Raw genomic sequence first — 13,553 nt, forward strand, 5'->3', positions numbered from 1 at the left:
CCACTAGAGATCTCCAAAACCATTGGAGATCCCCCCAAACCCATTGGAGTTCCCCCAATTCACTGAAGATCCCCCTAAACCACTGCAGATCCTCCCAAACTCCTTGGAGATTCCCCAAGCTCTTGGAGATCTCCCAACCCATTGGAGATCCCCCAACCCATTAGAGATCCCCCCCACCCATTGGAGATCCCTAAACCCATTGCAGATCCCCCCGAACCCATTGGATGGATGAGATATTTTAGGTCTTGGTGGTCTAAGGGGTCCAGAGATGGCACATCATGGCCTGGGTCTTGTAAGGGATCCAAGGGTTGGGACATTTAAGGTCTTGGTGGCCCGAGATGGCTGCAAATGGGACATCTTGGATCCAGAGTTGGGGCATTATAAGTCTGGGTGGCCCTAAGTGTCCAGGGATGGGATGTCTTAGATCTTTGTGGTTTAAGGGGTCCAGAGATCAGACATCCTGGGTCTTGGTGGCCTCACGGGGTCCAGGGATGGGACATCTTGACCTTGGGAGCCCAAGGGGGCTGGACATGGGACATCTTGGGTGCGGGGATGGGACATCCTGCATCTTGGTAGCCCAAAGTGTGCATGGATGGGACATCTTGGGTCTTAGTGGCTTCACACGGTCCAGGGATGGGACACCTTGGCCTGGATGGCCCAAAGTCTCCAGACATGAGACATCTTCAATGCAAGGATGGGACATCTTAGGACTTGGTGTCCCCAAAGTTTCCAAGGATGGGTCAACCTGGGTCTTGGTTGCTTCATGGGGTCCTTCTGGGCCTGGGTGGCCTAAAGTGTCTAGGGATGGGACATCTTGGATCCAGGGATGGGACATTTTAGGTCTTAGTGGCCCAAAGTCTCCAGGGATGGGATAACTCCAGTCTGGCATGGGACATTCTGGCTCTTGGTGGCCCAAGGGGCTCAGCGATGGGACATTTTAGGTCTTGGTGCCCTAATGGGTCCAGGGACAGGAAATTTTACCCTGAGTGGCCCAAGGTGTCCAGGGATGGGAAGTTTTGGCTCTTAGTGGCCTCACAGTTTCCAGGGATGGGACATAGTGGCAGCAAGAGTGGCCACATCTCCTCTTTCACCAGGACCAGGCCACGGTGGGGTGACCGCCTCCCTGCCCCGTATTTAAAGGGGGGCCTGGGCAGGGCCCTTTGTGACATCACCAGTGACATCACAATGCCCCACCGTGGCAGTTGCACATCCCCCTGAGATCCAGAGCCTCCAATAGGGCAGTGATGGCTCCTTAGCACCTTTTGTGCCCCACTGTGCCTGTCCCCATGTACACACCAGGGTGGTACCGAGGTGCTGGCAGCCACATCCTCCCCCACCCTGGGCAGGGTGACTTCACCTCCACCAGCTTGATACAGGGAATTAACAATTAACTAATTAACACTTAAAGAACTAACACGTAAAGACTTAAAGAGCTAACAGAGAGCTAACCCTTAATTCTTATGAATATGTGCAGGTGTTCATTCTTTCAGCATCTGCAGTTCAGGATCATGGCAGCAGAGGGCTCATGAACATCGAAAATGCTCTTACAAGCCAAGGCTCTGTGCAGCATTTTCCTAAAGGCTTCAAGTCTGGTGTGGATGATTAGAGAGATTTCAGGAACAGCCAAACAGAGAGCATTTCCATCATAAATAGCAATAAAGCCAAATTTCTTCTATTTTCTTCCCCCTGTCCCTCCTCCACATTTCCAGAAGAGGTGGTATCAGCAATCTCCAATTATGATTGATCTGGAGTATTTCCTCATGTAGACAAAACAATATGTCAGAAAAGTGGGTGCCTAAAACACCATGTGAGTGAGGAGACAGGCCAGGACAGCTCAAGAGGAGTCACACTCCTCTGGACCAAGAGGACCCTGGCAATCTCAGGTGCCACAGCACAGCGATACTTGTGTTCAGGAGCTGGTCAAGTGCCCCATCTCCTGTTCTGTAATGGTGTCTGCGTTTGCTGAGGTCACCCCTGACTTGAGCCCCATCCACTGCTGGGTGTTCTCCAGACTCCTGCCTTCAGGAACAAAGTCCAGGAGACCTTGCTGGTGAAGATGGAGGCAAAGAAGCCATGAAGAACCTCAGTCCTGCCTGATTTTACTCTTACAAAGTTCAGCAGCAGGCCCACGTAAGCCCGGTCTCTTATTTTAAGGAAACTGTGTCAGCTCATCTTGCTACCCTCATTCTCCCCTGCAGCTATGAAGTCCAGATCAGCTTTGGCATCATCTTTACATTGATGGACCAGGTTTCTAAATTCCTCCTTTGCACCTACACCTGCTTCCACCTCCTGTGTGCTGCCTTATTGTCCTGGAGCTCCATCAGTTCAGAGAAGCAGCTTCACGAGATGAATGCTTCTGTTCATGGGTACTCAGAGGGAACATTCTTGTGCTTGGAGCAGCCTGTCCTGTAAGGCTGATCAGATTTCCTGAGCTTCTTCACCCCTCAGATCTACTTCCATGTAACCACCTCGTCTGCCATCCCCCAGTATGTCAAAGTCTCCTCTGGAGCCCACCAGCCTGTGCTCTGCTGCTGGCCTTCCTCCCCCGCCTCTGGTGCCTGGGACCCCACTGTGTCCTGGTCACAACAGCCAAGGTGGACACTGATGTTCACATCCCTCACCAGCTCTGCCTTCTTGATCAGGAGTAGATCCAGGTGAGCATCACCCTTGGCCCATCAGGCAGACACGTTAAGAAGTTGGCCCCAGACCCTCTCCTAGCGAGTGAGTGTCAGGGCAACTACAGTTCTCCATAGGAACCTGCTCATTGACTGGAAACATCCTAAGGTTGCTTACAGAATATCTTTTCCATTTCTTCTCCATGATCAAGTAGTTTGTAACATTCAACTGGATGTACATGGTGAAGTCTTGGAACTAGGGGTGAGTGGGCTGTGCTACAGTTGTCACCTCTCTGAGAAGACAACAGGAGTTTGACCAATGTCAGACAGAGCCGATTTCAGCTGCTCCAAGATGGACCCACTCCTTGCCAAATCTGAGCCACTCAGTGATGCCGGCAGCACCTCTGGGATATTGTATTTGAGAAAGGGTAAAAAACGCTGCACAACAGCAGGTGGGAGAGGGGAGGAAAGAAATGGGAGAGAAAAGCACTGCAGACACCAAGGTCATATCCCCCAGGACCCAAGCAGGTCCCTCAGCAGCCAAATCCTGCTCTCCTGAAATCCTGCTCTTGGCCTTGTTCTCATCTCCCAGGAGCCTCAGCTCCACTTTCCCATCCCTGACTGTTCCATCCTGACCAACTCTTTCTGGTTTGTAAGTGTGAAGTCCCACAGGGCACCTCACCCCACTGACTCCTCAGTCACCCGTGTCAGGAAGATGTTGTCAATGGGTTCCAAACCCTCCTGGATGGCTGGTTCCTTGCAGATAATGGGATATCTCAGGTCTGCCATGAGGACACGGCCCTGGAAACATGAGGCTTCTTTCATTTGTCTGAAGGAGACCTCATCTAATTCCTCGTCATGACCAGTGAGACAGTGAGTCAGTGACCAGTTCTGTATTGGGGCAGGAGAAGAACCCCATGGATCAGGACAGAGCAGGACCTGACACGCTGAGCAGTGACCCTGAGGAGAAGGGCCTGGGCACTCCAAGGTCCCCACCCCAGCCCGTGGTGCACGCTCACCATGAACAAGGCAGCTGCACACGGGGCTGCATGAGGAGGAGCGTGGGGACCCAGACACCTGCAGTTCTCATCCCAGTCGGTTCAGCACTGGTGTGACCCACACACACGGGTGTGTGCCAGTGTGCGGCTTCCCAGTCTGGAGCAGCAGGGAGGAACTGGAGAGTGCAGGGCTGTGCCAAGGCAGGTTCAGCACCTTGTGCACATGGTGTGGGGTGCTGAGGGACCTGGGCTGCTTTGGCCCAGCAGCGCTGGGGAGGCTGCAGCAGTGCAGGAGTAGCCTGAGAGCGCTTGAAGGGTGGTTTCAGAGGTGGTGGAGGTTTCTGCATAGTGGGAAAGAGCTTGAGAAAGAAATAATGGCCCAAAGTGCAGCTGGGGAGGTCCAGGCTGGACATGAGCAGAAAGGAATGTGATGGAAGGGCAGTGCTGTGGTGGAGCAGGTCAGCAGAGGGAGTCTGCATCAGCCCAAGGCTTTGTGCTTCAAGGACCAGCTGGGGAGGATGGAGAGATCTCAGCAAAGGAAGGAAGATGCTCAGACAGGAGCAAGGTGGGGCAGCAGGGGGGATGTCTCCAGCCTGCAGGGACAGAGGTGCAGGGGATGGACAGCACAGGACAGGCTGTCGTGGAGATGATCACGGGATGGAAAGAGGCTGAAAGCCCCACCAGACATGAGCTCCTTCTCCCCTTGGCTGTGGCTGTTGTCTGCACCTCTGATGCCTGTGAGGAGACACCTTGTCCTTGCAGCACAGGGGCCTCATGGCCTCCTTGTCCCCAGCCAGGAACCTGGGAGGTGTGGGACCATAGTCCTGCCCTTGGCCTTGCACAGCCCCACATCACACTGTCCCAGGAAGGGCCCTGGGCAACGTGGGAGGGACAGGATCTGACTTCTCAGGGCTGGGGGTCAGGCCTTGTCCCTTTGATTAATGAAACACATCCAGGTTTATTCAGCATCAGAGAGACCTTTACTTTGCTTTTCCTGACCTGTCATCTCTACCTCCAGTTTTCTTCTCTGACCAGACCCCTGGGATGGTTTCTCAGTTGTTTCCCTCAGTGGGACCCATTAACCTTACAAGAAACTTTGGAGTTTGAATCTGACTTTGACTTCTTGAGAAGTTTCATCACCTTCCTCCAGGGTCTGAGCTCCATGGACTCAGCACCAAACCCACCAGAGGGGTCATTAAAGCGCCTTGGGCTGCTCCTGTGCTGCTGAGCTGGGCTGGGCTCCTGGGACACAGGGAGCTCATGGCAGCGGCAGCGCTGCAGAGAGACAGCTCTGCCCAGGAGCAGCTCCTCTGCACACGCAGCAGGGCTGAGGGCTCTGCCTGGGGATCTCAGGAGACGAGCAAGGCAGAGAGAGATTAAAGGTGGTCAGGACTGGGAGGATGACTGAGAGCTCACTGGAGGAGAAACCTTTGCAGCCCTTGCCATGGTAAGTCTCTGGTGCAGGGCAGTGCAGCTGTAGCTCCTGGAGGCATCTCCTGAAACTGGCACAGGCACAGCTGGTGGGATCTGTAAGGACGGGGCTCTTGTCAGGCCGTGTTGAACACTGTGAAGCCGGGTGAGCACCCAGGGGTGCCCAGGGCTGTCCTGCAGAGCAGGGTCCCTGCACCCCAGGGCTGTGCCGGGCAGGGACTCTGCCGCCTGCCAGGGTCAGCGCTCAGCCTGCCCGGGAGATCCCATGGCAGCAGCTGTGGGGGAAAGGAGCGACCCCCGGCAGGGCAGGCAGGGAGCTGGTGGGGTTGAAGGGGCTGTGTGGGTCAGGGCTGCTCAGAGCTCCAGATCCCCCCACAGACATGGCAGAGGGTCCTTCTGAACAAGGACATCGAGACAGGAACAGCCGCAAGGGAAGGAGTCTGTGCTTTCAGTTTTCCACTCTTGGTTGGATGGGTGTGCAGTGGGAGATGGGGATTTATTTCTCTCTTTGGAGCAGACACTGAGACCTCAGTTCTCGTTAGGACTTGTCTGAGCTGCTCCTGAGCCCCTGCACACACAGAGCTGCCCCTGGGCAGTGCCAGGAGGTGTGAGCAGGACAGAGCTGAGCACACAGCGGGTGGGACGGGGTCTGTGACACTGACAGGGAGCAGACCAGGGACAGACACACAGCTGCAGGCAGCACAGACATGGGCAGGGAGAAGGAGCTCCTACCAGATATGCCAGGGACGGGATTTAGGACCCCCCGGCAATCCCCTGCAGTGCAGACACATTTCCCAGTGCAACCCCTGGTCTCCTCTCCTCCCCAGCAGACCCTCTGCCCCAAAGCCATGGGGTCCAGGTCACGAGTCTCCACCTCAGCAGCTGGACCTCCAGGTGAAGGGTTCCTGCAACGGGGTACACAAAAAAGGTGCTAAAAGTACTTGCTCCACAGTGTCATTATGTGAGTGGCAGCAGCACAGCCGGGTCAGGAGAGGGTTCCACAGCATGCCCGTCTGCCTTTCTGTCCTTGCTTTATTTTCTGGTAGCACTGCAGTGTCCTTCCCTTTTTCTCCACCTGTCCCTGGTGCTCTTGCTCTCTGGGGTTGGGGTGTGAGTGTCGGTCAATTCTTGTTCTGACACGAACTCAAGGGGTCTTGCCCCAAAGATGTCTTCATGGAAACCAGATGCCCAAGCTGCATTTTAAGCTTTGATGAACAGGTTTTTCTCATTTAGTAGAAAGAGAGAATGAGCTGAAACATCCCTCCATCAGGGAGGGGGTTTTCCATGAGAAACAGCATGTTTATTTTCCCCAGAGAAGTCTCCCCTAACTTGTCACTGTCTTTCCCTCCATGCACAGGTCCTCATGCCCCCAGGCAGCCAATGTCCAACAGCAGCTCCATCACCCAGTTCCTCCTCCTGCCGTTCACAGACACACGGGAGCTGCAGCTCTTGCACTTCTGGCTCTTCCTGGGCATCTACCTGGCTGCCCTCCTGGGCAACGGCCTCATCATCACCACCATAGCCTGGGACCAGCACCTGCACACCCCCATGTACTTCTTCCTGCTCAACCTCGCTCTCCTCGACCTGGGCTCCATCTCCACCATTGTCCCCAAGTCCATGACTAACTCTCTGTGGGATACCAGGGCCATATCATACTCGTGTTGTGCTGCACAGCTCTTTTCATTTGCATTCTTGATAGTAGCAGAATATTCTCTTCTCACCATCATGTCGTACGACCGCTACGTTGCCATCTGCAAACCGCTGCACTACGGGACCCTCCTGGGCAGCAGAGCTTGTGTCCACATGGCAGCAGCTGCCTGGGCCACTGGGTTTCTCAATGCTCTGCTGCACACGGCCAATACATTTTCACTGCCCCTGTGCAAGGGCAATGCCCTGGGCCAGTTCTTCTGTGAAATCCCCCAGATCCTCAAGCTCTCCTGCTCAGACACCTACCGCAGGGAAGTCTGGGTTCTTGTGATTTCTTTCTCAGTGGCATTCGGCTGTTTTGTTTTCATCATTTTCTCCTATGTGCAGATCTTGAGGGCCGTGCTGAGGATCCCCTCTGAGCAGGGTCGGCACAAAGCCTTTTCCACCTGCCTCCCTCACCTGGCCGTTGTCTCCCTGTTCCTCAGCACTGTCATATTTTCTCACCTGAAGCCCCCCTCCATCTCCTCCCCATCCCTGGATCTGGTGGTGTCAGTTCTGTACTCAGTGATGCCTCCAGCAGTGAACCCCCTCATCTACAGCATGAGGAACCAGGAAATCAAGGATTCAGCGTGGCAACTAATGAATGGCTGTTTGATGAAGCAATAAACTGCCCATAATCTTCTTCATAGCATATATAACTTAAATCATTTTCTCACTGAGTGGTTGTGCCCATGTCCACTGGACAACCTAGAGAACCTGCTGCAGGCCAATCATCATGGACCGGCCTCTCACAACCACCATTTCCAGCACTGGCTTCTCACTTCAGCTTGAAGAGGTTCTTTGTCCCTCCCTGGAAGCAGAACTACTGGGTAGATCAGATATCTATGTTTGCATTGTACAGATGAGATGTAAACAAATCCAGAAAGTGTTTCTGGGTGATGAACCCCCGTGACTAGAAACACTATCAGCTATTCCTTGGGGTTCCATGAAGGTCAGTGGGACAGACAGTGTCTTGATGTGACTTCATGTTGAGAGTAACATCCCTTGGGGAACCACCTGAATGTAGCACCGGGATGTGCTTCCTGGAACAGAAGATCCCGTGTCCATTCTTCATGCCATGGGGCATCTCATGTAAGTGCAGAGTAGGGTGACAAATGGCAGGGCTGATGTGCCTCCCAGCCTCCTTGGAGTGGCAGCAGGAGGTCAGAGAGACACAGTGACTCCTGCATCTGTGTGTACAAGGGAAACACTCTGTCTCCCAACATCCATGGGTGCATAAGGAGTTCATGGTGAGGTTACTTCTCTCTGGTCAGGCTAAAGACCACAAGAAGTCTGATGGGTTGGGGTCCCTGCCTGCAGAGCAGTTTCTCAGATAGTCGAGCTTTCCATGGTAGTGGGAAGAGGCCGGAGAGGGGAAAAAAAACAATAACTGAAAAGGACAACTTGGGAGGTGCATTCTGGATATCAGGAGGAAGAAACGCCAGTGGAAGGGCAGTGCTGCGGTGCAGGTCACCCAGAGGCAGTCGGGATCAGCCCATGGCTTTGTGTTTCAACAAACAGCCAGTGAGGGTGCAGTGAATGAGGCACGGACTCTCGGGAAGGTGCAATGAGAGACATTTATTACAAACTCAGGCTTGCATTTATACTTGCTATGATTCTTGCTCAAGCATTTGCTGATTTGCCAAGTGAGTTTTTACATAAGCGATCTATTTCGTGTTCCCACCAAAGTTACTGTCATAGAACCAGTTTTTGTCTATCCTAAGCTATCCCTCCGTCCTTGATGTATCAATCCTGTATCAGTCCCTCTGTCCTTGATGTCTCACATAGCATACGGTACTTACTGCTTGTATTTTTCCACTAGCACTCGTTCTCACACTGTCGACTCTCGCAGTTTCTCACAGGTCCAATCTTAGCACACTGCCACATCTCCCCTGCGTGTTTAATAAGTGCATAGCCATAGCAGTATGTAATTGCATAGCTATTACCTGATTATACCTTTTTTCAATCCTTTGTTGTAACTAGATATTTCTTTAAGACCTTTTAAAAACCCAGTTGGAGATTCCTTACAACCCTGTTTAATCTCAAAAAGTTTTGGCATATTTATAGCTATAGGTATAGTGTGTCTAATCCTGTATAAAATCCGCTGTCAATAACGATTCAGCCTGTCACTAGATTTAAGAATGTTATGATCCCACCCTGGATCAACCAAGGGACAATTTTGATCTAAGTTCCCTGTATATTCCCTGCCAATATCTGCCCTATACAACAGTGTTTCAATCTCTTTCCCTGATTATCCTGTTCAAGGGTCAAAACAAACGGATCTGAAGGGGATAAATATAATGCCTATGTATCCTTATTTATTGTGTAATGTGCATTATGCAATAGGCAATATATGATTTAAAATATACTTCTTATGATATATTACATGTAATGCATTACTATACTACACATCACAAAGTATACCCACCTCGATCTGTGCAGCATATTCATATCATTTACAGTGGCCTCCATTGATTACAAAATTCAAACAGATTCTCCCCGGTTGCTGTTCCCCAGGGAGTCAAACAATCTCTTTCCAACGTCACAAAATACAACCCAGGGCGGGGAGGGGATTCCTTCCGAATCCCTCCTGTCGATTACCCACTACCTATTTCACAATCACAATAACAGACAATTGGTGAACCGTAAGAATTGGACTGGAAAATCACCAAAGACACAAGTAACAACAGCAACAAATCACTAAAGACGCAAACAACAATACAATTACTAAGGCATAAACAACAAAATCACTAAGTCTACCTTTATCAAATTACTCTTTTCTTGTTTTTCTCCTTTATTTAATGTTTTCTCATTTTTCTCTAACTTCCTTATTTTTCTTTTTTATTTTTCTTTTCTTTTTCCCTTTTTTAAAGTTACCCAAGCTACCAAAGCTTCCAAAATGCGAAGGCCCAATGCGCTGGTGTCCCTCCGAAAGACAGACAAGTTCCACATGTGTCACTTGGGTCACCAAAGTATCAATAACCAAAATGCAAAGACTCAATGCGCTGGCAATAAAACCACGATAGCTACTCACTCACCCCCTTCCCTCGAAAGGGAAAGAAGAAACTTGGATTGAGATAAACACAGTTTAATAAAATAACAAAATACGAATACACTGCTAGTAAATATATATATAATATAGAGATAAAAGCTACGCAATGCAATTCCTCACAAACTCTGTCTGCACACAGCCAGTCCCAGGAAGCAGCACCCTGGTCCCAACAGCTGATCCCAAAGAGAGAAAAAACGCAGAAAAGCACAGAGGCCTCTCCAAAATAGCAAAAGGCCAAATCAAACGTCCCGAACTGAATTCCCCTGGCTCCCATAAAAAAACTAAGGAAGAACTCACAGGGGAAAAAGAAGTGCCCAAAGGCTGAGAGAGAGAGACTGGAAGATCCCAACTCTCCTAAAGATGAAATGTGAGGCTAATGGGATGGAACACTCTCATTGGTCAGCCTGGATGTCAGTCAAGCTCTGCCCCGTCCCTCCCCCCTTCCTCGACGCCTCACACCTGTGGGCAGAGCACTCAGAGTGTCCTTGGCTCTCAGACCAGAGCAATTGCAACCATCAACTCTGTGCTGGGCTGTTCTCTCTTGTTCTCAAACTAAATCCAAATAATGACCATGCTAGCTATGAAGAAGTAAGGTTTCTAACTGCATGAGGAAAGTTAACTCATTTTCAGTCAAACCAGCACAGACCTGAAGCTCTCCCATGCCAGACCAACAAAGCTAGAGAAGTAGTAAAGAAATTATTGAATAAATTCATACTGATTGGCTGTTCCCCTTTTTATAGCAGACATAATATGGACTATTTTTACTCTTCTGGGGGCAAGATGGGATCAATCTAGTGAAAAGGTAGAAAAAAAGTGTGAATCAAGCAATCTATAAAAAGACAATTAGCTTAAATGTGACAGGAAATTAATGTAAAATGTATAAATGTATTGCTAATTAATTTACTGAGAATTCACATTACTTAAAGAATAAGAGAAAAAGTAAGCCCTTTTGAAATATTGTATGGGAGACTCTATTCAGTAAACTTGACCGAAAAAATGAATCAAATGCATATTTTGGGGAACCAAATGCTCACTGAATACATGTTGTCTTTGGGAAAAAGAAACCACCTGTGGCACTGGCTGTGCCTGTGCCTTCCTTCTGACTTGGAGATCCAGTCTGTCCTTGGACCTGAAAGGACAAACCCTGAAAGAGCAGTGGAGAGGCCTCTGTGTGGGACTGTTGGTAACTAACACTGTGAAACATAAAGGAATCGATTCCGGGAAACATCACATTAGATTAAAGAAAAGTAAAGAGACTGGGTAGAAATCAGAAAAAATCACTCCTTTTACACTAAAACTTAGAAAAACATATTGAACTGCACTTGGACTGAAACAGAATCTTATACATAATATGATCGTATTCAAAGAGGTTTGTTAATATTCATTGTAGCACTAATCTTAGTCTATTTTCTTTGTAGAAATTTGTTAAAACATGTATGACAGTTACATAAAACTTTGCCTGTTATACAGTATAGCAAGTTCACTTTTAAATCAGGAGACTCCATGGACCCAAAATGTACATTTATAATGATCTGGAAAACCATGCAGATAGCTGAAAAGACCAGTTGTTGACTTTGTGTGTATTACCTAGAGAATTCAAATAAAGGGGTTCTTACAATAGGAATACCTCTCTTTATTAATGTATCCTGGGAAAACACTTCCTTTGAAGGTGAATCAACCTCAAAGATTCATGACTGAATTAGAAGAGATTTGGAAGCCTACAACAGTCTTGCATGAGGCACACTGTCTTTGCCTCTGTGAACAGGTCTCCATGCCCAGAGGCAGCAAATGTCCAACAGCAGCTCCGTCACCCAGTTCCTCCTCCTGCCGTTCACAGACACACGGGAGCTGCAGCTCTTGCACTTCTGGCTCTTCCTGGGCATCTACCTGGCTGCCCTCCTGGGCAACGGCCTCATCATCACCACCATAGCCTGGGACCAGCACCTGCACACCCCCATGTACTTCTTCCAGTCAACCTCGCCCACCTCGACCTGGGCTGCATCTCCACCATTGTCCCCAAGTCCATGGCCAACTCTCTGTGGGACACCAGGGTCATTTCCTACACAGGATGTGCTACACAACTCTTTCTGTTTGCCTTTTTAGCTTCAGCAGAGTTTTACCTTCTCACCGTCATGTCGTACGACCGCTACGTTGCCATCTGCAAACCCCTGCACTACGGGACCCTCCTGGGCAGCAGAGCTTGTGTCCACATGGCAGCAGCTGCCTGGGCCACTGGGTTTCTCAATGCTCTGCTGCACACGGCCAATACATTTTCACTGCCCCTGTGCAAGGGCAATGCCCTGGGCCAGTTCTTCTGTGAAATCCCCCAGATCCTCAAGCTCTCCTGCTCACACTCCTATCTCAGGGAACTTGGGCTTCTTGTGATTAGTGTCTGTATAGCATTTGGCTGTTTTGTGTTCTTTGTGGTGTCCTATGTGCAGATCTTGAGGGCCGTGCTGAGGATCCCCTCTGAGCAGGGACGGCACAAAGCCTTTTCCACCTGCCTCCCTCACCTGGCCGTGGTCTCCCTGTTCATCAGCACTGTCATATTTTCTCACCTGAAGCCCCCCTCCATCTCCTCCCCATCCCTGGATCTGGTGGTGTCAGTTCTGTACTCAGTGATGCCTCCAGCAGTGAACCCCCTCATCTACAGCATGAGGAACCAGGAGCTCAAGGATGCCCTGTGGAAACTCATATCCGTCTGTTTTCAGAAGCAATAAACTGGCCATCTTCTTCTATACAGGAGTTTTAATGTAGCTAATTACAAGCCCAGCCTGTCAACTGCATTTTCTGGTGTTGTTGGTTGTTTTCTTATTGTGATGATGTTGTCAACCCCTTTCTAATTCACTGCTGGCTTTTCTTTTATAACTTTTGGCTGCTTAAATGAGCACCAGTGCGCTCCTTGTATCTAAAAAGAATGAAGGGCTCTTTAGTAACTTGTTTTTCACTATATCCTACCTGCAAGGGCTTTTTAAAGCTGCAGAGACAGTTCCTGTGCGTGTTTGGAAGGGAAAACAGCTCTGGCATGTCAGCCCTGCCAGGGAGCAGCAGCGCTTGTTCTTCCAGAGCTGTTCTGGTTCCACTCCACACTCTCCTTCTCATCCCTGTGTTGGTGCAAGGCCTGAGTGCTCTGGCAGCTTGGTCACCGTCCTGCTGTGTGTCAGTGCTGTGGGCGCAGGCAGGGACAGGCAATGGGCACTGCTGTGACAGAGCTGGCCCCAGAACAGCCTTTACAGATAGAAAGGTGATCTCCTATGGGCAGGGTGTGAAGGTTTAGCTCTTCTTAAAAAAATTCTCTCAGAACAGGCCCAACAAAGTGGCCACATATTCAAACCCCAGTGTGCAGCTGAGCTGTGTGTGTGTGCAGGGCTGGCACACAGCAGTGTCCTCTCCCAGCCAGGCTCCTGCCAGAGACCTGCAGGACCAGCAGAGCAGGGGCTGGGCTGTGCCCCTGTGCACTGGACACCCCGTGAAAGGAGCCTCAGGTCAGTCACCATGGACTGATCCCTCACAACCACCATTTCCAGCTCTGGCCTCTCACCCACAGAGGCTGTTTTCTCTCCATGGATGGACACTCAATGAGTACTTCAGCAGTCCATGTTTGCCTTGTACAGATGAGATGTGAGCACGCACATCATGTATGTGAGGTGACATGAACCTCAGTGAGCACAAACACCATCAGTTATTCATTTCCATTCCGTGAAGGCCTGTGAGACAGACGAGGTCCTGAGGTCACTTCACATTGGGAGGAACAACCTATGGGAAATCACC

General features: G+C 50.2%; 1 protein-coding gene and 1 pseudogene across 2 annotated transcripts; both read left to right on the plus strand.

Annotated features, from left to right (window-relative positions):
* Positions 1-6,424: 6,424 nt before the first annotated feature.
* Positions 6,425-7,357, plus strand: LOC309450357 (olfactory receptor 14C36-like; the record flags this gene model as incomplete). Its single annotated transcript, XM_082073176.1, has 1 exon — positions 6,425-7,357. The coding sequence occupies one exon, from the start codon at positions 6,425-6,427 to the stop codon at positions 7,355-7,357; it is 933 nt and encodes a 310-aa protein (XP_081929302.1).
* A 4,213-nt stretch (positions 7,358-11,570) lies between these two features.
* On the plus strand, positions 11,571-12,502 carry LOC309450251 (olfactory receptor 14J1-like; annotated as a pseudogene). The gene has a single exon. The product of its transcript is annotated as an olfactory receptor 14J1-like (transcript).
* The last annotated feature ends 1,051 nt before the right edge of the window (positions 12,503-13,553 follow it).

Source organism: Streptopelia decaocto, assembly GCF_964273445.1.
Source record: "Streptopelia decaocto genome assembly, chromosome: 26".
Lineage (NCBI taxonomy): Eukaryota > Metazoa > Chordata > Aves > Columbiformes > Columbidae > Streptopelia > Streptopelia decaocto.